This window comes from Brienomyrus brachyistius, chromosome 5 (genome assembly GCF_023856365.1).
Source record: "Brienomyrus brachyistius isolate T26 chromosome 5, BBRACH_0.4, whole genome shotgun sequence".
In the NCBI taxonomy this organism is placed as follows: domain Eukaryota; kingdom Metazoa; phylum Chordata; class Actinopteri; order Osteoglossiformes; family Mormyridae; genus Brienomyrus; species Brienomyrus brachyistius.
The window spans coordinates 30,051,773-30,071,869 of record NC_064537.1 but is presented as its reverse complement, the minus strand read 5'-3'; the positions used below and the strand labels follow the sequence as shown (position 1 = coordinate 30,071,869).

General features: G+C 43.9%; 3 protein-coding genes across 7 annotated transcripts; 2 read left to right on the top strand and 1 right to left on the bottom strand.

Moving 5' to 3' along the window:
* The first annotated feature begins 13 nt into the window (after positions 1-13).
* tmc5 (transmembrane channel like 5) lies at positions 14-13,095 on the top strand. 5 transcript variants are annotated; one of them, XM_049012977.1, is made up of 23 exons: positions 20-369; positions 1,822-2,009; positions 2,684-2,724; positions 2,797-2,868; positions 3,095-3,184; positions 5,519-5,635; positions 5,852-5,954; positions 6,173-6,254; positions 6,514-6,768; positions 6,977-7,119; positions 7,387-7,531; positions 7,627-7,779; positions 8,311-8,480; positions 9,574-9,652; positions 9,775-9,872; positions 9,966-10,061; positions 10,180-10,255; positions 10,916-11,049; positions 11,142-11,315; positions 12,021-12,099; positions 12,213-12,308; positions 12,577-12,619; positions 12,732-13,095. In XM_049012977.1, the coding sequence occupies exons 2-23, from the start codon at positions 1,936-1,938 to the stop codon at positions 12,842-12,844; spliced, it is 2,433 nt and encodes an 810-aa protein (XP_048868934.1). In that variant the 5' UTR covers positions 20-369; positions 1,822-1,935; the 3' UTR covers positions 12,845-13,095. The 5 variants fall into 5 exon arrangements, with proteins under 5 accessions (XP_048868933.1, XP_048868932.1, XP_048868934.1 ...); XM_049012976.1 differs by having other exon boundaries at positions 14-369; positions 2,684-2,868; positions 8,314-8,480; XM_049012975.1 differs by having other exon boundaries at positions 19-369; positions 2,684-2,868.
* A 1,049-nt stretch (positions 13,096-14,144) lies between these two features.
* On the top strand, positions 14,145-16,379 carry mettl26 (methyltransferase like 26). The gene is made up of 6 exons (XM_049013027.1): positions 14,145-14,506; positions 14,816-14,978; positions 15,356-15,415; positions 15,617-15,684; positions 15,793-15,871; positions 15,987-16,379. Exons 1-6 carry the CDS (start codon positions 14,313-14,315, stop codon positions 16,041-16,043), a joined length of 621 nt encoding a protein of 206 aa, XP_048868984.1. The 5' UTR covers positions 14,145-14,312; the 3' UTR covers positions 16,044-16,379.
* On the bottom strand, positions 16,380-19,410 carry wfikkn1 (WAP, follistatin/kazal, immunoglobulin, kunitz and netrin domain containing 1). The gene is made up of 2 exons (XM_049012986.1): positions 18,505-19,410; positions 16,380-18,314 (listed from the first exon to the last, which is right to left on the bottom strand). The coding sequence occupies exons 1-2, from the start codon at positions 18,760-18,762 to the stop codon at positions 16,794-16,796; spliced, it is 1,779 nt and encodes a 592-aa protein (XP_048868943.1). The 5' UTR covers positions 18,763-19,410; the 3' UTR covers positions 16,380-16,793.
* Positions 19,411-20,097: the final 687 nt, after the last annotated feature.

Here is a 20,097-nt window from a genome sequence, read left to right as displayed (position 1 = left end):
AACGAATCGTTTCGGGAAATGTTATTGTTGGAGGCCACGTATGAGACACGCTCCGCCTCTAAGGCGCTGGCAACCGTATCTAACAGATAGAGTCCATGAGTAACCAGCTAGGCGGGGGTGCATTAAGGAAATTATAAGAGGAAATTATAAGGCATCGAAGATGACGTACAGATCGGGAGAAAAATGATATATTACAGGCGGACTTTTACCTTTAGAAGAGGACACTGTGTTACTGCTTTGTAAAACCGGCTTTTAAACGCCATCGTCATGTAAGGATTATAGGACTGAAGATAAATGAGAACCCCAACTAATTCCTTTAAAAAGATTCCACTAAGAGCAGTAAAGAGAAGATTGCTCCCCAATATAACGGTAAGATGTACTTAATAAGGTATAAAAAGTTTTTCTTTTTTGCCATGTATCAGCCATGGTAACTGCTGAATGGGCTAAGTTTAATTTAGTCTATATAGTTATGGAATATGGATTCATTCCTTACACAGCCTACTGTATGCATAACATTGTATTTGTCTTTAATGCTGGTAACTGGCTGGGGAATGTAATTATTTAAAAATAGAAAATCCCTTATAACACGTGAATTACTTCATATTGCATGTTTGCTGCTAGTTGAAGGAATTTAACCCGTAAAACGTGATAACGTACAGTACTGTTCAAAGGTTTTACGTAGGCAAAGAAAATGTTCAAGGCTTTTAATCTGGGTAATAAGTGAACATTTGCTCAGAAAAACACAATTTAACATTAGAACATATGCAAATTAAAAGTAACAAAACAAACAGGAACTACTGCGTTCCAAAAAGTTGCTGATATCTTGCCGAATGCCTAGACGAACACCCCTCTTCAGCCATTCTGAGTATTTATTAAATTTCACCACCAGCTCAATTAATTAATGGACTTCATTAGTTAAATAACTTGATAAGGTATTGATTAGCCAGACAAGGTGCTGGTGGAATCAAAAGATACATCAGTGGATTGGACAGTTGCTGCAAATACTATGCTGATATTTGGAGAAGTTTTAAAACGGCCAAACCGACACACTCTGACAGACATAGTTTTACACCAACATGACGATCATGTAATATATTTTTCTTTGATTGTGTAAGATTTTTGCGCAGTACTACTGTATATATATTTTTTTTACTTTATCCATATTAAATGGTGTGTTTTATGTTGTATATAATGTGTTTAATTTATGTTTCAGTGGTTTTAGGGACATTACAGAAACATGCCATTTTATATATTGGATAAACTTATCATCGAACATTACTCTATTGCTCTATGAGGGCACATTTCATGTCCACAGTGTATGTATGTGTGTGTGTGTGTGTGTGTGTGTCTGTGTGTGTGTGTGTGTAGGTCTTTTGCATAGGCACACAATATAGCTTAAACAAAAATGCAAAGAGGAAAAGCAAAACTGTGTTGTCTGTAAAAGTAAGGAAATACTGTGGGTGATGCTGATGTTTCAGAATGTGACCCTGCGCTGAATGGTTCCATCTGCAGGGACGTCCCTCCATGCATTCAGACAATGCACTGGTATTCTGTTATGTTTTGGCATGCCGTGGCATAATGAAACTATATATCCCTCATTCATTTCCCATGAGTTTCTCTGAGGGATTAGTGAGGATTGAATTTCCCTGTAAGCAGAGAGCTTCAGGGAGCAGACATGCAAACGTGCTCTGTTTACATTCAGTCTCATGTGTCAGAACAATCAGTGAAATCAGAGGGGAATTTATTAACAATACAGCCTTCATTGTTGCTTCAAGACAGACGTCAGGTAGAAAACATTAATTCTGCTTGGGCTGCTTACAGGAAGCACGAGAGGGTCCCAGCTGCTGCTTGTACATGGCGCACTGAGAAGAGGCTCGACCACAGAGTGGAAGAGGGGTACGACAGTGAAAGCAAAGGAAGGAGCCAGACGTCACCATGTCATATTATGATGGGGAGGGCCTCTTCAACCCTGCCTACCACGACTCTGAAACGCTGGAAATAGACAGGAGGTCTGTCTCAGTCGCTCTCGAAATCTGTTTCCATGTAACACAAAGCTGTCCTGAGCTTTGCAATGTGTGATAGTTTCACTCAGTGTAAAATGTACCATACAAGACACAAATGGTGTATTTTTTTCTTCACCCATCAGTGTATGTTTGTTTATAGGATTTGAGTTTTTTAATTATCCATCAGTTTTTATGTTTCTCCTGCATAATAAGTTATTCTTGTGTTTATACGGGGTGAGTATCGTTAAAATTGGACACTTTCTGAAAATTTGCTTTCTGGAAAAATGTACAGAGTCATCTCAATGTCTTGAATGCCAACTTGATACCATTCTAAATATATTAATGCCCCTTGAACAGTACATAGAAGAGTAAACAAAGTATAAAACATATATATTAACTGTCCCGTTATGATATATACTGTGTGTGTGTGTGTGTGTGTGTGTGTGTGGGGGGGGGGGGGGGGGGCATGGTGGTGTCTCCTCAGACCTCTGGGACCTCTGCCAGGATTCCATGTGAGTGGAGTTTGCATGTTCTCCCCATGTTCCTCCGGGTACTCTGGTTTCCCCCCACAGTTCAAAAACATGCTGAGGCTAATTATATATATATATATATATATATATATATATATATATATATATATATTGTATGAAGATAACATTATTGTTTACTGGCCTTGACAGTCCCTCAAGAAAGAGTAATCATCACAACCATTATGACTGGAACCCAGAGCCCGCTGCCATGCTGCCACTCCATGTGGGTGGGGGGGACTGGCTCAGGGGTCAGGGCAGCTGGAGGTCTCCGGACAGCATTCCCATGGTTCCACTCTCCAGCCAGTATGGAGACAGGGCATGGCAGCTTAACCACGGTATGCTAACAGAAAGGTCTCCATTTAAAAGACAGCTGTTTTATATTTGACTATGTTTACGATGTTTGCCCACAGCATTGGTTAGCATAGCTGCCCGTATTCAATTCCTGGCCAGTGCAGCTGAGCTTATGTTGCTGTGAAATGCTGTTTTTCATCAGTTGTACGTTGCTTTGGACACAAGTGTCTGTTAAATAAAGTTACTGCATCTTCTTCTTTTCCTCGATAGAGCCAGGCAACGGTCAGATACGAATGAATTTGCCGATGGATTCCAGTACATTCCGCCATGAGGAGCAGCCCCCGGGGACGCTGCGAATGAGTAAGGCTGTAAAGTCAATAAGTAAGATGTTTCAAAGCCATAACAGCTCTAATGCTAAACACTACAGTGATGTTTCACATTTCTTTAAATTTCCTGTCATTTAGAGACTGAGGGACACAGTGATTATATGGTTACAACCATCACCTTACACTTGCAGAATTATGGGTTTGGTTTTCATCCCTGCTGTGTTGGTGTAGAGTGTGCCATTCAGTTCAAGTAAAACGGTTTCTCTAAATTGCTTAATATGTTGGGTGTGTAACTGAGTGACTGCAGTGCCTGATGCCTGCAGACTGGTATCCTGTTCAGGGTGTCCTCTGCCTTGAGCTTTGTGCTTCCTGGCATAAGCTCAGCATGACCTTTTTTGGATAAAGTGGGAATGGACGATCAATTAGTCAAATTCTAGGTCAATGCGTAAAACCTGAATAAGAGCATATTATACTACTCAGAGATAGAGATAATCGTGCTAGGTCACATTTAGCATGATACAATACACCCAGAGTCCTGAAAAAAAATGCCTGTTTTACAGATGAGTCTCAAACCTTTGTTCTGGGTAAAAGTGTGTAGAGCTCAGTGTGTTGAGATTATTCAGCAATGTCAGTTTGAGATTTCTTTGGAAGCGGATCACTGTAACGACAATCCAATCTTTGAGCCGGAAGCTCACCTAACTGGTGGGATTTCCTGTCTGGATTCCTGCAGTGAAGAACCTTTATCTGCCTGCTGCATAGACCACAGCATTGCCCTTAGTCTGGGGTCTTAATTACGGTCATGCAAACACTGACATGCACACAGGCTTGACTGAATACTAGTAAAAGGAAATGTCTAGTTTATGTGTGCAGAACACAAGTTATGAGCCAAAGGTGTCAAGACACTTAAATTCTTTCTGTCTGTCGTGCTTCCTGGAGTCTTTTACGGTTTCACAAGCCAATTAGAGCCGCGCTGTGTCTGACACCCAGGCGAAGTGGAAATAAGAGGCTGAGCTCCCAGCTGCTTTGGTTATTTATTAAGCCTGACCTGCTGTTTGTGTTTCACTTTATTAATATAAGCATGTTGTAGGTTCAGTAGCTCTGAAACATAATCAACCTTGATTTGAAGTTAGTCATTATCTTACAGAGAGACAAAGCTTGCTACCTCCAACTGGGGGCAAAGGGCAACTGCTACTGGACTCACAAACGAGAGAACAGGCAGGGTTCAGACGGGAAATAGTGAATGTCTGCTGCCATCTGCCTAATAGGTCCTTATGGTTAACTGGAGATAAGGCAGACTGTGAGGTAGGACAAGGTGAAATGTTACCTATAAGGAAAATTATTTTTTGTTATTTTTGTACGTTACAAAAAACTTTCTTGGGTCTTATCTTGTGAGTGAACTTTGATTAGACATTTAATATTTAAAGGGCATTTTTTCCTGGTATAAGGTAATAATTTAACAAATTTTTATGGCATGTTATCTCTCCCCAACTCGTATAACTTCCTGGATAAAAGACCTTTTCTCAGGGACCGTCCCTCTTTATGTTCCAGCAAAGGGACAGATGGGTTTCCTGTAAGGGAATCACCTAATTTGCTTACACATATATTCTTTATAATTCAACATATATACTAATATACTGTATACTTTAATTAAATACTACTAGAATATACTATATAATTTAACATCAGCTCCTATGGTAGCCAGATGAAACAACTGCTGTACGTAGTTATACTGAGTGTGCTGTTTAGACATTTGTTGAAATAACATTTGAACTCCGTCCAATTAAATTATCTGTTGAAAAATGATCAAATATATAGAATAAGTTGTATTTTTAGAGGATCCACTTATGCTCAAGACAATGAAAAAAGATAATAATAAGAATCAGAGCTAGATAAAATTTTAACAACTCTGAGCTATTAGTTAAGTTCTCCCCAAACGAGCTTGATGGGCCGAATGGCCTCCTCTCGTTTGTAAATTTCTTATGTTATTAGGAGTATAGAGTAATTAATGAGTGAACTGTGTGAAAATAAACACTTCATTAGGTACACCTACGCAGAACTGTTTCCTGGGTAGATGAGTTGTGTGTTCAGAGAAGCCTGGTCGCGTTAATGAGTCTGGCCACTCTCCTCTGACCTCTCTCGTTAACAAGGTGTTTTCAGCTACAGAACTCCTGCTGCCCAGATGGGTTTTGCCCATCACACCATTCTCTGTAAACCTTAGACCTTCAGTGTTTCAAAATCCCAACTAGGTGGATATTTCTGAGATGCTGGAACCACACAATCACTCCACATTCGGAATCACTCGAATCACACATCTTCGCCGCTTTGATGCTTGGTCATGCAAGCACTGAACCTCTTCTCTTTTGCCCAGGTGTCACATCAATGCGACGGAGAGGAACACTGAAGACAGGTCTACTGCCAGGTGGTAATGTAGCTCTGGAGAAGATTGGCCTGACTGAAGAAGACGTAAGGGATGAGATCATGAGCGGTGAGATGTGTGACAGCAAAGGGAAGTTTTAGATGAGGTTAAAGCGTAAAATATCCTTCTCAAAAGCATACAACATTTAATTACTAAAGAAAAAGGCCACTGAATTCATGTAAACAGATATTAACCAATGAACTGAAAACGTAATTCAGAAAAAAAAAAACTTTTCTGGACTTTTTCTAGATCGATTACTTTCTAGCTACTTTCTATTTTCAACAGAGGAGCAGGACCTAGTGAAAGAGCTGGTGGCCTTGTCAACGAGGGAATGTATCCAGGCCATCCGAGACCTACCCATGTGCATGGAAGACAAGAAAAATATCCGGTAAGGCAGGCTTTGTCCAAGCTCAGTTGCTGGTTTTTGTACAGTTAACACTAAACATATTAATAGCTGACTGGTGAAGTAACTTGCCAGGTTTTATATATCTGATGTTATGCTACCCTCCCTCTCTTTAAAGTTCCGTAAATGCATCTGTCTGTACAATTTACAGTGTTTGCCATAAAAATGGGTGTGATGGGCCATATCTGTGCTTCTTTACTCAGGAACCAAGTACTGGCATCAAAGTCGTCTAAGAAGGGCTTCTTGCTCACTTGTTCCGCGGACTGTTCTGAGCAGATTTCTTTGGTGAGACTTAAAGTATTTGTTTTAAATTAACTCCCCAAGGGTTCTTTTAAGACCATATTCATATTCAAGACTGCATAATTTATTGAGTGCAAGAATGCTGCAGGCATGCATTAATATACAGGGAATTTACAGAGAGAGTGGCTTACTGTTTTTAATGCTTAAGTTGACATCCAAGTCACCCTTGCAGAAAGTTCCTCCATGTTCTGAAGGCATCTCCCCCACTTCCTGCACACCCCCCTCCATCGGACACGCCTCTCAGTCTCTCCGCAGGTGTGGCGTCGGCTTGTCATCGGCCAGGCAGGCCGTGCAGCTGTGGCAGGGCACCATGAAGGAGATCGGGGGCCGTTTTGGCACCAGCGTCCTGTCGTACTTCAGCTTCCTGAAGTGGCTGCTCATGTTCAACACCATCTCCTTCTTGGTCAACTTCGGCTTCATCACCATCCCGCAGCTGGTGCAGACCTCAGGGAGGAGCCCTGATGTACGGTTCACAGGGCTAGAACTGATCACCGGTGCTGTAAGTTTTATGTACGTTTTATACTTCCGGTAATTATTTTAGATATCACCTTCAATGGTCACACTGCTAAACATGGCCTTGAAGTTACCTATATAATTAGGAATCCATTAACTATTTTTCAATCATTTCTGGCAATTATGATTAAAAATATAGGTCAAATACATCAGTAAACATCAACAAGTAAATGTGGTACATCGGCTCTCCACAGGGGTATTTCAATCAGACAGTAATGTACTATGGTGGCTACATTAATGGGACGAAGGACAATGACTTCGAGTACAACATGCAGCTGGCCTACTTCTTCACCATCGCAGCCTACCTGGTCTTATGTGGAGTGTCTCTTATCTACAGGTTAGTGGACTGGAAGAGGATCAAGGATTCCCATCTCTTTAGCAAGAAATTGTACTTCTCCATAACCCCTCCCCCCAACAGCAATAATAATTACTATTATTACATAAATAAAATCGTGATTTGACATCTCAATGGAAATTACAGCTTTTATCCGGACTTTAATTTCGGGGTCTCATGGCGGTGTCTTTCTGTCTGTCTGTCTTCCTTTCTGTCTGTCTATCTGACTCTTTGTCTCACTCTCCCCCCTGCTCACTTCCCACCGTGAAGCATGGCCAAGTCGTTCCGGAGGAACTTTGTGCTCTCGGACCTGAGCTCGGGCAGCGCCTGGCGTCTCCTGTGCAGCTGGGATTTCAGCATGGTCAATGAGAGAGCTGTACGACAGCGTAAGAATAACCTGCGTGTCCAGCTTAAGGTGCTCGCTTGGCTCCGCCCCTCACAGTCAGCACTGCTGCTCTCTTCGCTGTTCACTCTCCAGACCGCTTGTCTTCCAATCCTCTTTCCTCCCAGGAGTCTCTTTCGGAAGTGATGCAGACAGATTTCCTGGCCGTGTCAGAGAAGATGAAGCAGTTTGGAATTCACCTGTGCACCTGGGTGGTTTCCGCAGGGCTTGCAGCCAGCTCCTGTGCTGCCATATACTACCTATGTCAGTACAATCTGCAGGTGTGTTTAGCATAAAGGACTGAGGTACACCATCCTTTGATAGCCTGTAGATACACACATTTTACATGTGCAGTATATTTACATCACATACAGTGTCTCAGTGGGCAGAATGGTGGTTGGTTTGAACCTGGATGAATGCCAGGAGTGATTCTGCTTCATCCTGGGTATGATGTTAATCTACATCCAGCCCTGCAAGCAGGTCCTCCAACTTTTGGGGGGTTGGTGGCAGGAATGGCACTCCAGCCACCAGAATAAACTTCACTGTTCCGTTCCACTCAAACTGTGTGGTACTGAGGTATCACCCGCAGCATGGTTGTCCTTGGGTTCCCATCCCTGAGGTGGTTTGTCATGTGGTGGGTGTGGCAACACTCTGTATCAGCGTGCACTCCTTACCTCTCTCCTTACAGCGGCTCAGGAGCGAGACCTATAGATGTTAGTAGTAGAGCTATACTTGACCACCATCCCTGTCAAATCGGCGCTATAAGTAACATTCTGGCATTTGGTTAGTTGACCATGTGCTTTTCCCTACAGCAGATCAAAGTGTCTCAGAACCCTGGAAATCTGAAGGAAGAGGCCTCCACTCTGCTTCTCCCATTCGTGGTGTCCCTATTCAACCTTGTCATCCCACTCCTCTACTCACTGCTCAGCAAGGTGGAGAATTACTCCAACCCTCGCTTTCAGATCTACGTCATCATCCTCAGGTTTGGAATAGGTCCTACCAGATCCACAGCTTCTCCCCTGACTACATCCATCCATCCATCCATTTTCCAAACCACTTATCCTACTGGGTCGCAGGGGGTCTGGAGCCTATTCCGGAAGCATTGGGCATGAGGCAGGGAACAACCCAGGATGGGGGGCCAGCCCATCGCAGGGCACACTCACACATACATACCTACAAACAATTTAGTAACTCCAATTAGCCTCAGCATGTCTTTGGACTGTGGCGGGAAACCGGAGTACCCGGAGGAAACCCCACGACGACATGGGGAGAACATGCAAACTCAGCACACATGTGACCCAGGCGGAGACTCGAACCTGGGTCCCAGAGGTGTGAGGCAACAGTGCTAACCACTGCACCACTATGCTGCCCCCCCCCCCCCCCCCGACTACATATCCTGTTAAAAAAAGAACTAGGCAATCATTAAGCTGAAAGCCTTTCAGTGCCTTCATTGTAGATACTCAACTCAAAGGTTCTTTATGGGAACTACTGAGGCAGAACCACATTCCAAAAGGCATTCAAAGTAGGTTTTACACAAAATGTTACCACATATACTAGCAAACATTTTTATGGTGCGTTAGTAGTACAGAACTCATTCTAAAATAATAAAAAGATCAAAGAGGTGATTCAAGTGCACTGAGATGTTGGAGATTACACTGGACAGGCCTTAAATGGAAGAAGAAGGAAGGAACAGCTAGCTGAACAGCGCTGGGATGGTACATGGAATGAGGACGTTTGGCCTTTAGAGACTGTTTAGGTAAAGGCAATGATGAAGTGAGTCAGAGTGATTCAAGACAAACTCCTGTGGGTTGGTACACTGTTGTGACTAAGACATCTTTAATATTTTTGATGTTACAGCAGAAGAACCCTATGGATACATAAATTTGTTTAATGTGCACATATATACAATTGAAACAAAGGATTTTTAAGTCCTGCATAAATGTTTAAGTCCTTATATAAATGTTTGCACTGTGTTTTAATGGGATTATCCTGTAACTTAGTGTCAGATTTTAACCTTTACAAGAGAACTTGTTAGATGTTTGTAAAGACTGAATTTTTGATACGTCTCCTTCCAGAAATGTCTTCTTAAAGATGTCCATTCTCGGCATCCTGTGCTATCATTGGGTGAACAATGTGACTACAAACATACCAATGGTATGAAAGTGTCAATGACTCATTTTTATCACCATATTATTCGTCTAAGACCTGATATACTCTATAGGAGTTTGCATTTTGTATGGATGTGTGTAACCAGTAACACAATGCATTATTGTCAGTGTTGGGAATCTTATGTGGGACAAGACTTGTACCGGCTCGTGATTGTCGACTTCTTCTTCTCCATATTTGGCTCATTCTTCGGAGAGTTTCTGCGCAGGTCAGTTTCTCTGAAGCATGTTTACTGATACAGTTACTTACAGCTGTTTTTAATGATATGAATTCCCACATTTTGTTCCATTTGCTGACTCAGAATCGTCGGAACCAGATGTATGCCAAGCATTGGGATTCCAGAGTTTGATATCGCTAAAAACGTTTTAGACCTGATCTATGCACAGACCCTGACATGGTACCTTTCTTCCAACTATACATCTGTTTGTATACAACGTATACTTAAGCACATTTGGTATCTTAGCAATCTGTCTCTTCACATCCCCTCACATCTGTGCATTATTTTTTCTCTTCAGGATTGGCATTTACTTTTCCCCACTCCTGCCACTTATACAGATGATAAAGTTATTTCTTCTGTTCTACTTGAAGAAGGTGAGGTACTACACTCATCCTCAAAGTGACCTTCAAAAGGAATGCGAAACATTAAGTGCAGGTGTGAAGTGCACTGCTAGGACAGTTCGTATCAGGCTCCTAGAAGCAGGACTGAAGTCCCATAAAGCAAGGAAGAAGCCCTTCATTAATGAGAAGCAGGGAAGAACCAGGCTGCAGATTGCACAAAAATATATAGTATTCACAGACACCCACCCGTAACTTGAGAAATGAGTGAAATGAAAAAAATGTGCTGTGGTCTCTTAATTTTGTCCAGAGCTGTATTTTTTACTATATCGGTTAGTTCTGTAAACCATTGTGAGCTACTATGGAACTACTGAAGGATCAAGTAATGAACAGCATAAGTTAAATACTGATCTCGTGTTTATTCATCATTAATGAATCGTTACGCATCTCTCAAGTAACTACAATATTTGTTAATGATTTGTTCATAATTTGTGCTTCAGTAGTAACTGAGCTATTACATGGTATTTATGCCCCATCAAGTAAAGTATTACCAGTTTACTTTGATAATATTACCTTGATGGTGAATTTTATAGAGTGATAAATGAATCCCACTGTCATGGGTACAAAGTTGATTCCTTTTCTAACAGTAAACAGCAGCTAAAATCCACTTGTGAAGCTTCTTTCTGTTCCACTCAGGTCAGCCTAAATAGGAACTGCCAGCCCCCCCGCCGGTCTGGCCGTGCTGCTCAGATGCAGACCATCTATATTGCACTGCTCTTCTTCCCCTCCTTTGTGGGGGCGCTGTCTTTGGTGGCGTACACAGTGTGGTGGTAAGAGAGCGCGCCAGATCAGTCAGCACTTGTGACGTAAGACAGCAACTTTAAAAAGATCATCTTTGTACCACTGTCCTATTTCCCGACAGTCTGACGCCCTCAGACAGCTGTGGGCCCTTCCAGGGCCTCAACACCACCTTTGAGGCAGTGTCCCTCTGGATGGAGGACACGGCCATCATCTCACAATTCTCCTGGGCCGTGTGGATCTACAGCCATATGATTAAGAGCGAGCTCTTCTTCTTCCTTCTTGCCCTGATCCTCCTGTGAGCACCTCCCAGTCACTTCTTTTTCACCACAATATCCCATTCAGACTGTAGTGTCAGATTTGTAAAGCATTAAAGAACTCCTTCAGAAGTTTCAATGAATAGTATGTTTTTGGTTATATGTTGCTATCTGGCTTACAAGTTGCATTGCACTAATTTTCCTCTAGGTGTCCCCTGAGGCACCCTGTGTTCAGCAGTCATTTAACAATGAACAATTAGGGGACAAATTAATCTGTGTAAGAACAAATACTTAGCTGCTGATGAAAGACATATATACTCTAAACCTCAAGACACAGTTTCATTAATGGCAGACTAAACTGATATGTCACATTTTAAATTTTAGGGAAACATTTTCAGCACTTATGTTTTTACTTTCTTTTTACGTGAAAATGCAGTTTTATTTTTCATTTGCCAGGTCTGCCAGCACCTCTTCTGACCATTTAATCTTTTAGCAGTGTACAGTACTGCAGTGTTATGTGGGCATTGAGTTTGTCACATCTGACACACATGATTAATCATGACGAGTGTCAGCTGACTCACTGCTAACTGTGCATGTAAATGAATAGCACATCTACATTAAATAAATAGCTGAACACATGTCAATATGTCAAGTAGCTGAAACAAAACGTACTATATTTTGTATTTAGCAGCACAGTAGCTAACTTCAGATATTATCATGTGTCCAACTTCTTGTTTCCTCTCCAGTGTGCTGATATACTTTTTTTGGCAAATAACTCAAGGACGCAAAATGTTGATTATTCTTCTCAAAGAACAGATCATTAATGTAAGTTCAGTTTCATTTGTGTTATTGTGAATATAACAGTATTGAGTACAGCACAATTAGTTAAAGCATCCATCCTTTATTGATCCATATAAACCTCTTTATTTCTCTGGTAGGAGGGCAAAGACAAAGCTTTTCTGTTAGAGAAGCTCAGGACTTTTCAGAATATTTCCTTGGTTCCCCATCATGCAGAGAATGTGCATGAACCTCAGGTCAGTGATGCTATGTATTCACTTCTACCTTCTCGTCACAGCAAAACGTCAGAATAATTGCCGGGAAACTTAAAGTGTTCACACGATGATGATGGGCATGCACATCTAAAGGGTATCAAACACACATAACAAGGTATCACTTTTATTATGAAGTCACACCACCACTGACCGATAGCTAACGATCAGCTGTTTCTCAATCAACTATCATCCTGGTTTTCAACATGTACAACTTGAATATTGTTCTCAAATTGAGCTGTTTTCCCCCCAGTACTTTGAGAGGACATATCAGACTGCATCAGATTACACTGAAGGTGAGTTTTCCTTACTATGTTTTTAACCAAAAATAAGTGTAAAAATATTATGTCCTTTTAATGATCCATGTAGATCAACTACTTAAGTAATGTCCCATCATCTGTTTCTAAGGCTATCAAAGAGGGGCTTGCCCTGAAGAGGACACCCCTCCTTTTGCATCCAGTGCTCTGATCCAGGCTATGCTGGCTAGACAGCAAGCGGAGGAAGAAGATGACGAGTATTAACAGCTCCGGTTCATTATATCATCTCTGCAATGATATTTAGTAGTTTTACTCCAGTTGTAAAGCAGGGGGTCTTTCTTGAGCAGTTTGCTATTTAAGTAACCCCCTTGCTAAAGGGTGCACCAGGTCTTCTGCTGTGATTACTTGAAATGCTACCAGATGTCAAAAGTGTTTTGTTCTCTCCACAAACAAATGCTCTCCATTCCTAGTTGCCCGGCCTTTAAATATCACAGTAAAAAAAAGAGACAATTTGATACCTTCTTCTTTTATACCTGATCTTCTTCACGATTTCAGCTGATATCATTTAACTTTATATTCCTGGCTCCTGTCGACCACAAGAAGGTTCCACACTGCAAAAAAGCGGCATCACATATCAGGTCTTGAGGTCTGTGTAAAATGATAAGACGCTCAAACCAACCTTGACAGCTGTGGGGATGCAATAAATTTAGCAAGGCGTGAAGGAATAAATCCCACTCTATTCAGTCACTGCATTACATTCTCCTTTAAAGCTAATTAATTCAATTGCTAGAGAAAAACAGTGGCAGCCTTAAATGGTATGTCAGACAATGAACGCTGGAGAGCACCTTGATTAAATCACTCAGTAGCCCAAGTAATTATTTCCAGAAAAAATTAAAGGATGTAAAAGATAAATTGTCTGCCACAGGCATATACTCTAATATATATTAGATAAAATTATTTGTGCATCTGTGGCCCTGTAACCTCTGATATAAGTAATGACATAAAACCTCAGTCTTGTAGTCCAGCATGAGACGGTCGTATTCAGCCTAGTACTTAAAAATATGTGTAGCTATATTCAGAACGTGCATTGTGGCTTTAATTATGTAGATCACGTCATTGTTTCGTATTCGTATCGTAAAATACATTCTATTGACCGTCCTGTACACTGATCAAAACAGTGTATAGTTCTGTAAACTAAATATTGTAGCATTATAATTAAGTATTAAAATGAATAAAACGAATGTTAAGAATTGCATGGTATTTTAGTAAATATCTAAATTATTATATTCAAGTTGCCTAACATTACAAAAATATTTTTTTCGCGAAAATTTAAAGACAATAAAATACACATACGCAAAAAAGATACATTTTACTGCAGGCAAAAAAGCTAGGGGTATGTGAGAAAACATTTCTATTAAAATATATGATATTCAGGCAACGGCATCTGTTATCATTCTTCAGACAATAGTTTCCATAACGTGACTACGAATTAATTAGACCAAACTATTTCAAACCACGTGTAAAAAACGTCATTGGCAACGTCATTATAAAACATCACTTCCCATAAGCCATCGCGAATTTCTTACGACTTCCGGGGAACGAAAACAATAACAAAAACACTAGCACATTAAGCGGGGAGTTGGTCACACGGTGGGACCTTGCAGTGCCCTGAACTTGGCGCTCCTGTGAGAGCCTCGGCGCGTGGCAAAGGCTCCCTCTGAGCACGTGCAGGATGTTGTGTGCGGCGGCCGCCGAGAGGAACAAGGAGCCCATTCTCACGGTGCTCCGGAGCTGTGTGGACCCGCACAGGAAGCTCCGTGCGCTGGAGGTGTCGTCGGGCTCCGGCCAGCATGTGATGCACTTTGCTCAGGCACTGAGGAATGTCACATGGCAGCCATCCGACATAGACCAGCGGTCGATAGTCAGGTAAATGGTGACACAGGTCACCGTGAAGCCGGAGGCAGCCGGCAGAGCCTTGAGATGCTGACGTAACGACCAGACTGTCAGCTAGATGACGGAATTGTGCGATGCTGTAATCATCACCCAGTTGTAAAGGTTTCAGTGTATCTGGTTTGGTAACGCCGCTACTTAAATTTAATTACTGAGCTAATAACAATGCGGCTTTGGAGTTATGTTTAAAATGATTATTATGGTATTAAGAAAACATGTGAAATGAAGTCAGTGGCGGCATGGTTCAAAACGCCACACTGAAACGTGTTTTTTCCTCCATATTAGTATAGAAGCATACAGAGATCTTCTGCAACTGGACAATGTGAAGCCCCCAATTCAGCTGGATGCCTCCCAAGGCTGGGAGTATTGGGGTGGCATACAGCCTGAATCGTATCACCTTATCGTCAACATCAACATGATGCACATATCCCCGCTGTGCTGCACCGAGGTGACCGGTTCATCCAACCATTTAAAAAAATTTCCACGCAGCTTCACCTCAGTTAAACCTTTGAGAAGTCAGCTCTACAAAGAATCACCATCAGAGTGAATAACATTATTCACCCGATATGCGATATACAAATCGGTGACCCTCTATTGGATAGTCACCGGAAGATTAGTGTCTGTTGGGATGGATATGATCAAATTTCGTGACTGCAATTTGTTCTGGTTTTACATATTTTCAATTATGCAACAATAAGTTGGTCTTAAGGAAAGCATGTACTAGCGCATCCTTTTCAATTTTATTAACCACACTTAAATGAACTACAGTTTTGTTGAGGTGCACTTACATTTCAATTTTAAACTTATGTTTTTTTTCCATTTTAGGGTTTGTTCAATGCTGCTGGGAAGATTCTGAAAGCACATGGCCTGCTCATCACATATGGGGTTTATGCTCATTTTACCTTGGCTCCTTATGCAAAACATGCATGCATTATTAATTATTATGTGAATAATTTCTTTATTACCTAGAACTACTGTTCTGCAAAAGGTATTCTAGTTTAATTGTTCACTAATTATACATCCAACAACCTCATACAAGCAGATGGCTGGATGGGTTTAACCATTTCTGTGCTTTTTCCCAACCAGCCTTACGCCGTGAACGGACTGATCACACCAGAAAGCAATGTCCAATTTGATCAGAGTCTGAAGCAGAGGTAAGGAGATGCTCGCTCAGGTTGAAACTTTAGGTGATCCTAGTGAATGCTAATTGTCTGCATTCATAGTAGCTTAGATGGTAGCCTTTTGTTTTTTTGTACCCTTAGGAACCTTGAGTGGGGTCTGAGGGACATCTCCCTGTTGAGTTCCCTGGCAGAGATGAATGGCATGTTCCTGGAGAAAGTGGTAAGAGATATGAAGACACTCCTGTCCACGCTGCTTAGTTTGTCTAGTCAGACGTCTTGTTTACCAGTCAGCTAGACACCTTTATCCACCTGATTGTTGCCACTCTGACCTCCAGGTGGACATGCCAGCTAATAATAAGTGCCTGTTGTTCCGGAAGGAAAGCCTGGTCTGATGGTGGCTTCACTGCAAGCAGTTCCAACAGCTCCTTTTTTTTTTCTTCGCTAAATCAGTCTGTCGACACATCAGAACAGGTCATTCAAGGTGGCCAGAGTAGTCTTCATTTACTGCTGAATGTACTTGACATTCCTAGAACCTCTTGGTTTATACCTAGAACCTCCGCCTATCTATGATTATTATTAAAATGACCACCTCATCAGAGAATGTGAAACGCACACATAAAAAATAATGCATAGGGTTTTGTGAACTGGATTTCTTTGCGATGTTATTGAATAAATTCTGTTGTGAATGTGATTGCTGATGCTAAATAAAGGCTATATGTGGAAAACAATCCTTGCTGAAACTGAGCAAAAGTATATTTGAATGAATAACAGAACAGCTCCACTCAGTAGCTTTACACATCAATCATGAATGAACATGAACTTCTAAAGGTTACCACATGGAGAGTCGGAAAAACCCTTTCAGTCAAAATTCAAAACAAGGGTAAATGTAAATTAAAGATTTTGTCCAATCTACAACACAAATATATACAAACTATACTTTCAAGCAATATCTATTAAAAACTACAATGAACTACAATATTCAATGAAAGTCTCTCCAAGACTGCTATTTATCAGTAATTGCATTTCTAGTTGGGGTGGCTATAACTACAGATAATGAATGATTTTACTTTGGCTTTGTACCTACTAGCATGTCCCTGCCTTGGTACCCAGAACCAGAATTACAAAGGCTACTCTTGGAAGCGCTACAGCGTCTCACAGGTCTTCTTCTCTAGAACCTCGATTATCTTCTTCAAACGCCTTTCAGTAATGGGCCGTACGTAACTCTCGGGCTGGATAACAGCCATGCCTTCCTGAACCTCTCCCATGACCAGCAGGGGGCTGTCCTCCACGGTGATATTCGGACAGGGACACCTCCAGTCCATCTTGGCCAGCGTGACCTCGAGATGGCGGGTGTTGAAGAAGGCCAGGCCCATCTTCTCGTCGCGCAGCACTCTGTCAAGTGTGAAGCGGGCGATTCCAGAGTCCAGGTCCTCGATTAGCTCCGTCAGCCGGCCCACGATGGCGAAGTCGCTCTGGCACAGAAGGGACGTTACCTTTCCCTTGGTGCGGCATGTCTTGCACGGCCGGCGTTTGGGCTGCGGGCAATTGGCCTCGCATTCGGCTTTGCTGCGGAAGCTGTTGCGGTTCCCCTGGCAGCCCCCGTAGGCGAACGCCTGGCACTGCTTTAACAGCGAATTGTACGCCCACCGTGACTCCCAGGCCTTGCATGGCCCCTGCACGGCCGGGAGGGAGCATATTCCCGTGCCCTCGCGCTGGCAGGAGGCACGGCACTCCTCGTACGTCTCGAAGCGGTTCCGGCTGCCCTCGCAGGCCCCATTGACGAAAGTCCGGCAGGTTCCGCGCTTGCTGTCGTAGTACCAGTCCACATGACGCTGTCCGCATTCCCGCCGGTCCACTTCCGCCAGGCAGTCAGAGGAAGAGAACGGGCGTCCCAGAGGAACGGCCATATCCGGGTCCTCAGAGGGGTCATCCTCAGCGCGCCTGATAACTGACAGAGGGTAGTCCGCCCGTAGGACGCCAGCAGCATTGCGGGCAGTGCAGGTGTAGATGCCGGTGTCCCGCGCTTGGGCGTTGTAGATGACCAGCTGGCCGATGTTGGTGATGACCAGGTTGCCATACATCTGGTCGGGCCTCATGATCATGCTTTCACGCCGTTCCGTCTGCTTCTCCCAGGTGACGTCTGGCCTGGGGACCCCGATGACATCACAGTGGAAGCTGACTGTCCCCCCTATGTCCACGGACTGATGGGTGGGGTTGCTGTACAGCGTGGGGGGAAGGGGGTCCTCCTGGGATGATGTGGGCGTGGGATGTGCCGTCGTATCCAGAGGCAATGGGCTGGTGTGCGGCCAGGATAGGTGGTAACGGCAGGTGACCACGGTCAATGTGACTCCCCGTATGCAGGCCTCGGCATCCATGTAGCAGCGGTTGAAGTAAGTGAGCCCATCAGAGGCACACGTGAAGCTGGGCTCCTTCTCGCAGCGGTCCCGGCACTTACACACTGGCTGTCCCTCCCAGATGTCACACATGGCTCCTTGCTGGCTGCATACGAAGCCAAGGCAGCTGGCAGATCCACCCCTCCGTCCCGCGCCATCCGCTCCACCTTGGGCCTCCAGTTGTGCCGCAGAGCTGTCTGCAAAGCGGGCGGCCACGCAGCTGCGCAGCCCGCACACGTTAGTGCAGCACTTCTCAAATCCTGCGCAGTCCTGCCAGGAGGTAGGCCAGATTAAACACCCCGTCTGTTTAAACTCATATGCATCTACAGAGATTTTACTGCAAGATAAAATAAGCTCAGCACTGCATTTTTCAGCATCAAGACCGCAAAGCTAGCATCTGGAAAATAATGCATATTAGTGCACAGTTTCTGGGTGGATAAAGCTGAAAATGGAGACTCACCTGGTCGGCATTGCACTCCCTTTCGCAGGTGCTCTGGGCATCAACCCACAGATTGGCGTTCAGCTTGTTGGGACAGACCCCGGGGTGCTCGACCCCGGCCAGGCTAGCAGTCAGCGTTGGAGAGGGCAGTGTGCAGACAGAGAGACAGAGTAATACGGAGCGCAGACCCAGCTTTCTCAAGCTGCGTCCGTCCTGCACACTGACGGGGGAAAAGCCTTCATCCCTGACCTCCCGATATCTGCGGACAGCGCCGCTCATTTTTAACCGGTCACAAACACGCAGGCTGGCGAGCCACCTCGCACTAATTTCATAACTCTCCCTGAAATAATAGTTAAACTTCTTCCCGTGCAGCAAGTCACCTAAACGGCTTATTAGCTGCACGGCGAGCTGGGGACTTTCCGCACGGAGAAAACGGGGTAGAATAAACCTGTTTCCGCCGATATGGGGAATCTCTTCAGCGGTCGATGAAAGTCCGGCTGCCGGCTACAATACAGCGCGTTTCTTCGCCCAAAGCACCAGCGATGAGGGTGAGGTGTAACCCAGAGAGGGTAAATGCATCAGGTAGGGCTGCTCCGGTAGGATTTGCGGGCAGGGTGACGAACTCCAGCCTGATTATAGGGGGGAAACGTGAAAGGAGCGAAAGAACTCGGTCCCATGAGGCGGAAAGGGCAGCCCTCTGACCGGCCCATAGGCGTCCAGTGTGGGGTTTTATTAAGGAGCAGCCTGCGCCGCGCAACTGGACAAACACCCATGGAACATCAAAGGCGTGCTGGACTCCGCCATGCAGCTCGCCGGTCGAGTTATGGGGCTCCAAACAATTAAGCACATTCCCCACTTTCATAAACTCCGGGGAATTGATCTTTATACCAGCTGCTTGGCCATATTTTTGCCAATGGTTTGGCAACCAGCGCATGGTTTCTCGTATGCATCACTAATGTTAAATCCACCGAAAAGGGGAAAAAGCCCCCCCCCCACCGATGGCGTTAAACTTGCACGAATTGCAGACCAAACATCACTGCGTTTCTGAGAGCGCAGCAGCCGATTAACATGGTCGTGACCACCCAGCCTACACCGGAACCCGGAGGCATAATGAGTCGGGCTGAAGTATACAAATAAACACGATTATTTAGGGTCTGTCCAAGTCTAGACTCCGGGTGGCGAGGCTCCATCCCTCATTCACACAAAGCTCCGACATGCCGCGGTCAGGTGGGAAAGCGCCAAGCGTGAAATCCGCAATGCTCCGCGACCCAGCATTGTCCCCCGCGGAGGGAGACCCTGAGAAGTTACTCCCTTGCTTTTGATCGTAGGTGACCCTTCAACCTCCGGGTGACTCCTGACCCACGCATTCAGGCTTCCTGGGTCTTCAGGCCAGGACAGGTTACGGACAACAACGGCAGGGCTTCACTGCTCAGGGAGCTTTATTGCACTTGAGCATGGTACTGACATACTCCGCTTATGAAAGGACAAAAACTCTCAGGAGGACAAAGAGAACAAGAAGTTCCCACAGTTTGGGCACTAGCGACATTAAGACACTCAATGGAAATGCGCTGCCCGCCCTTGCTACCGCCCACACACAAAGTATTTAGTGTAGGA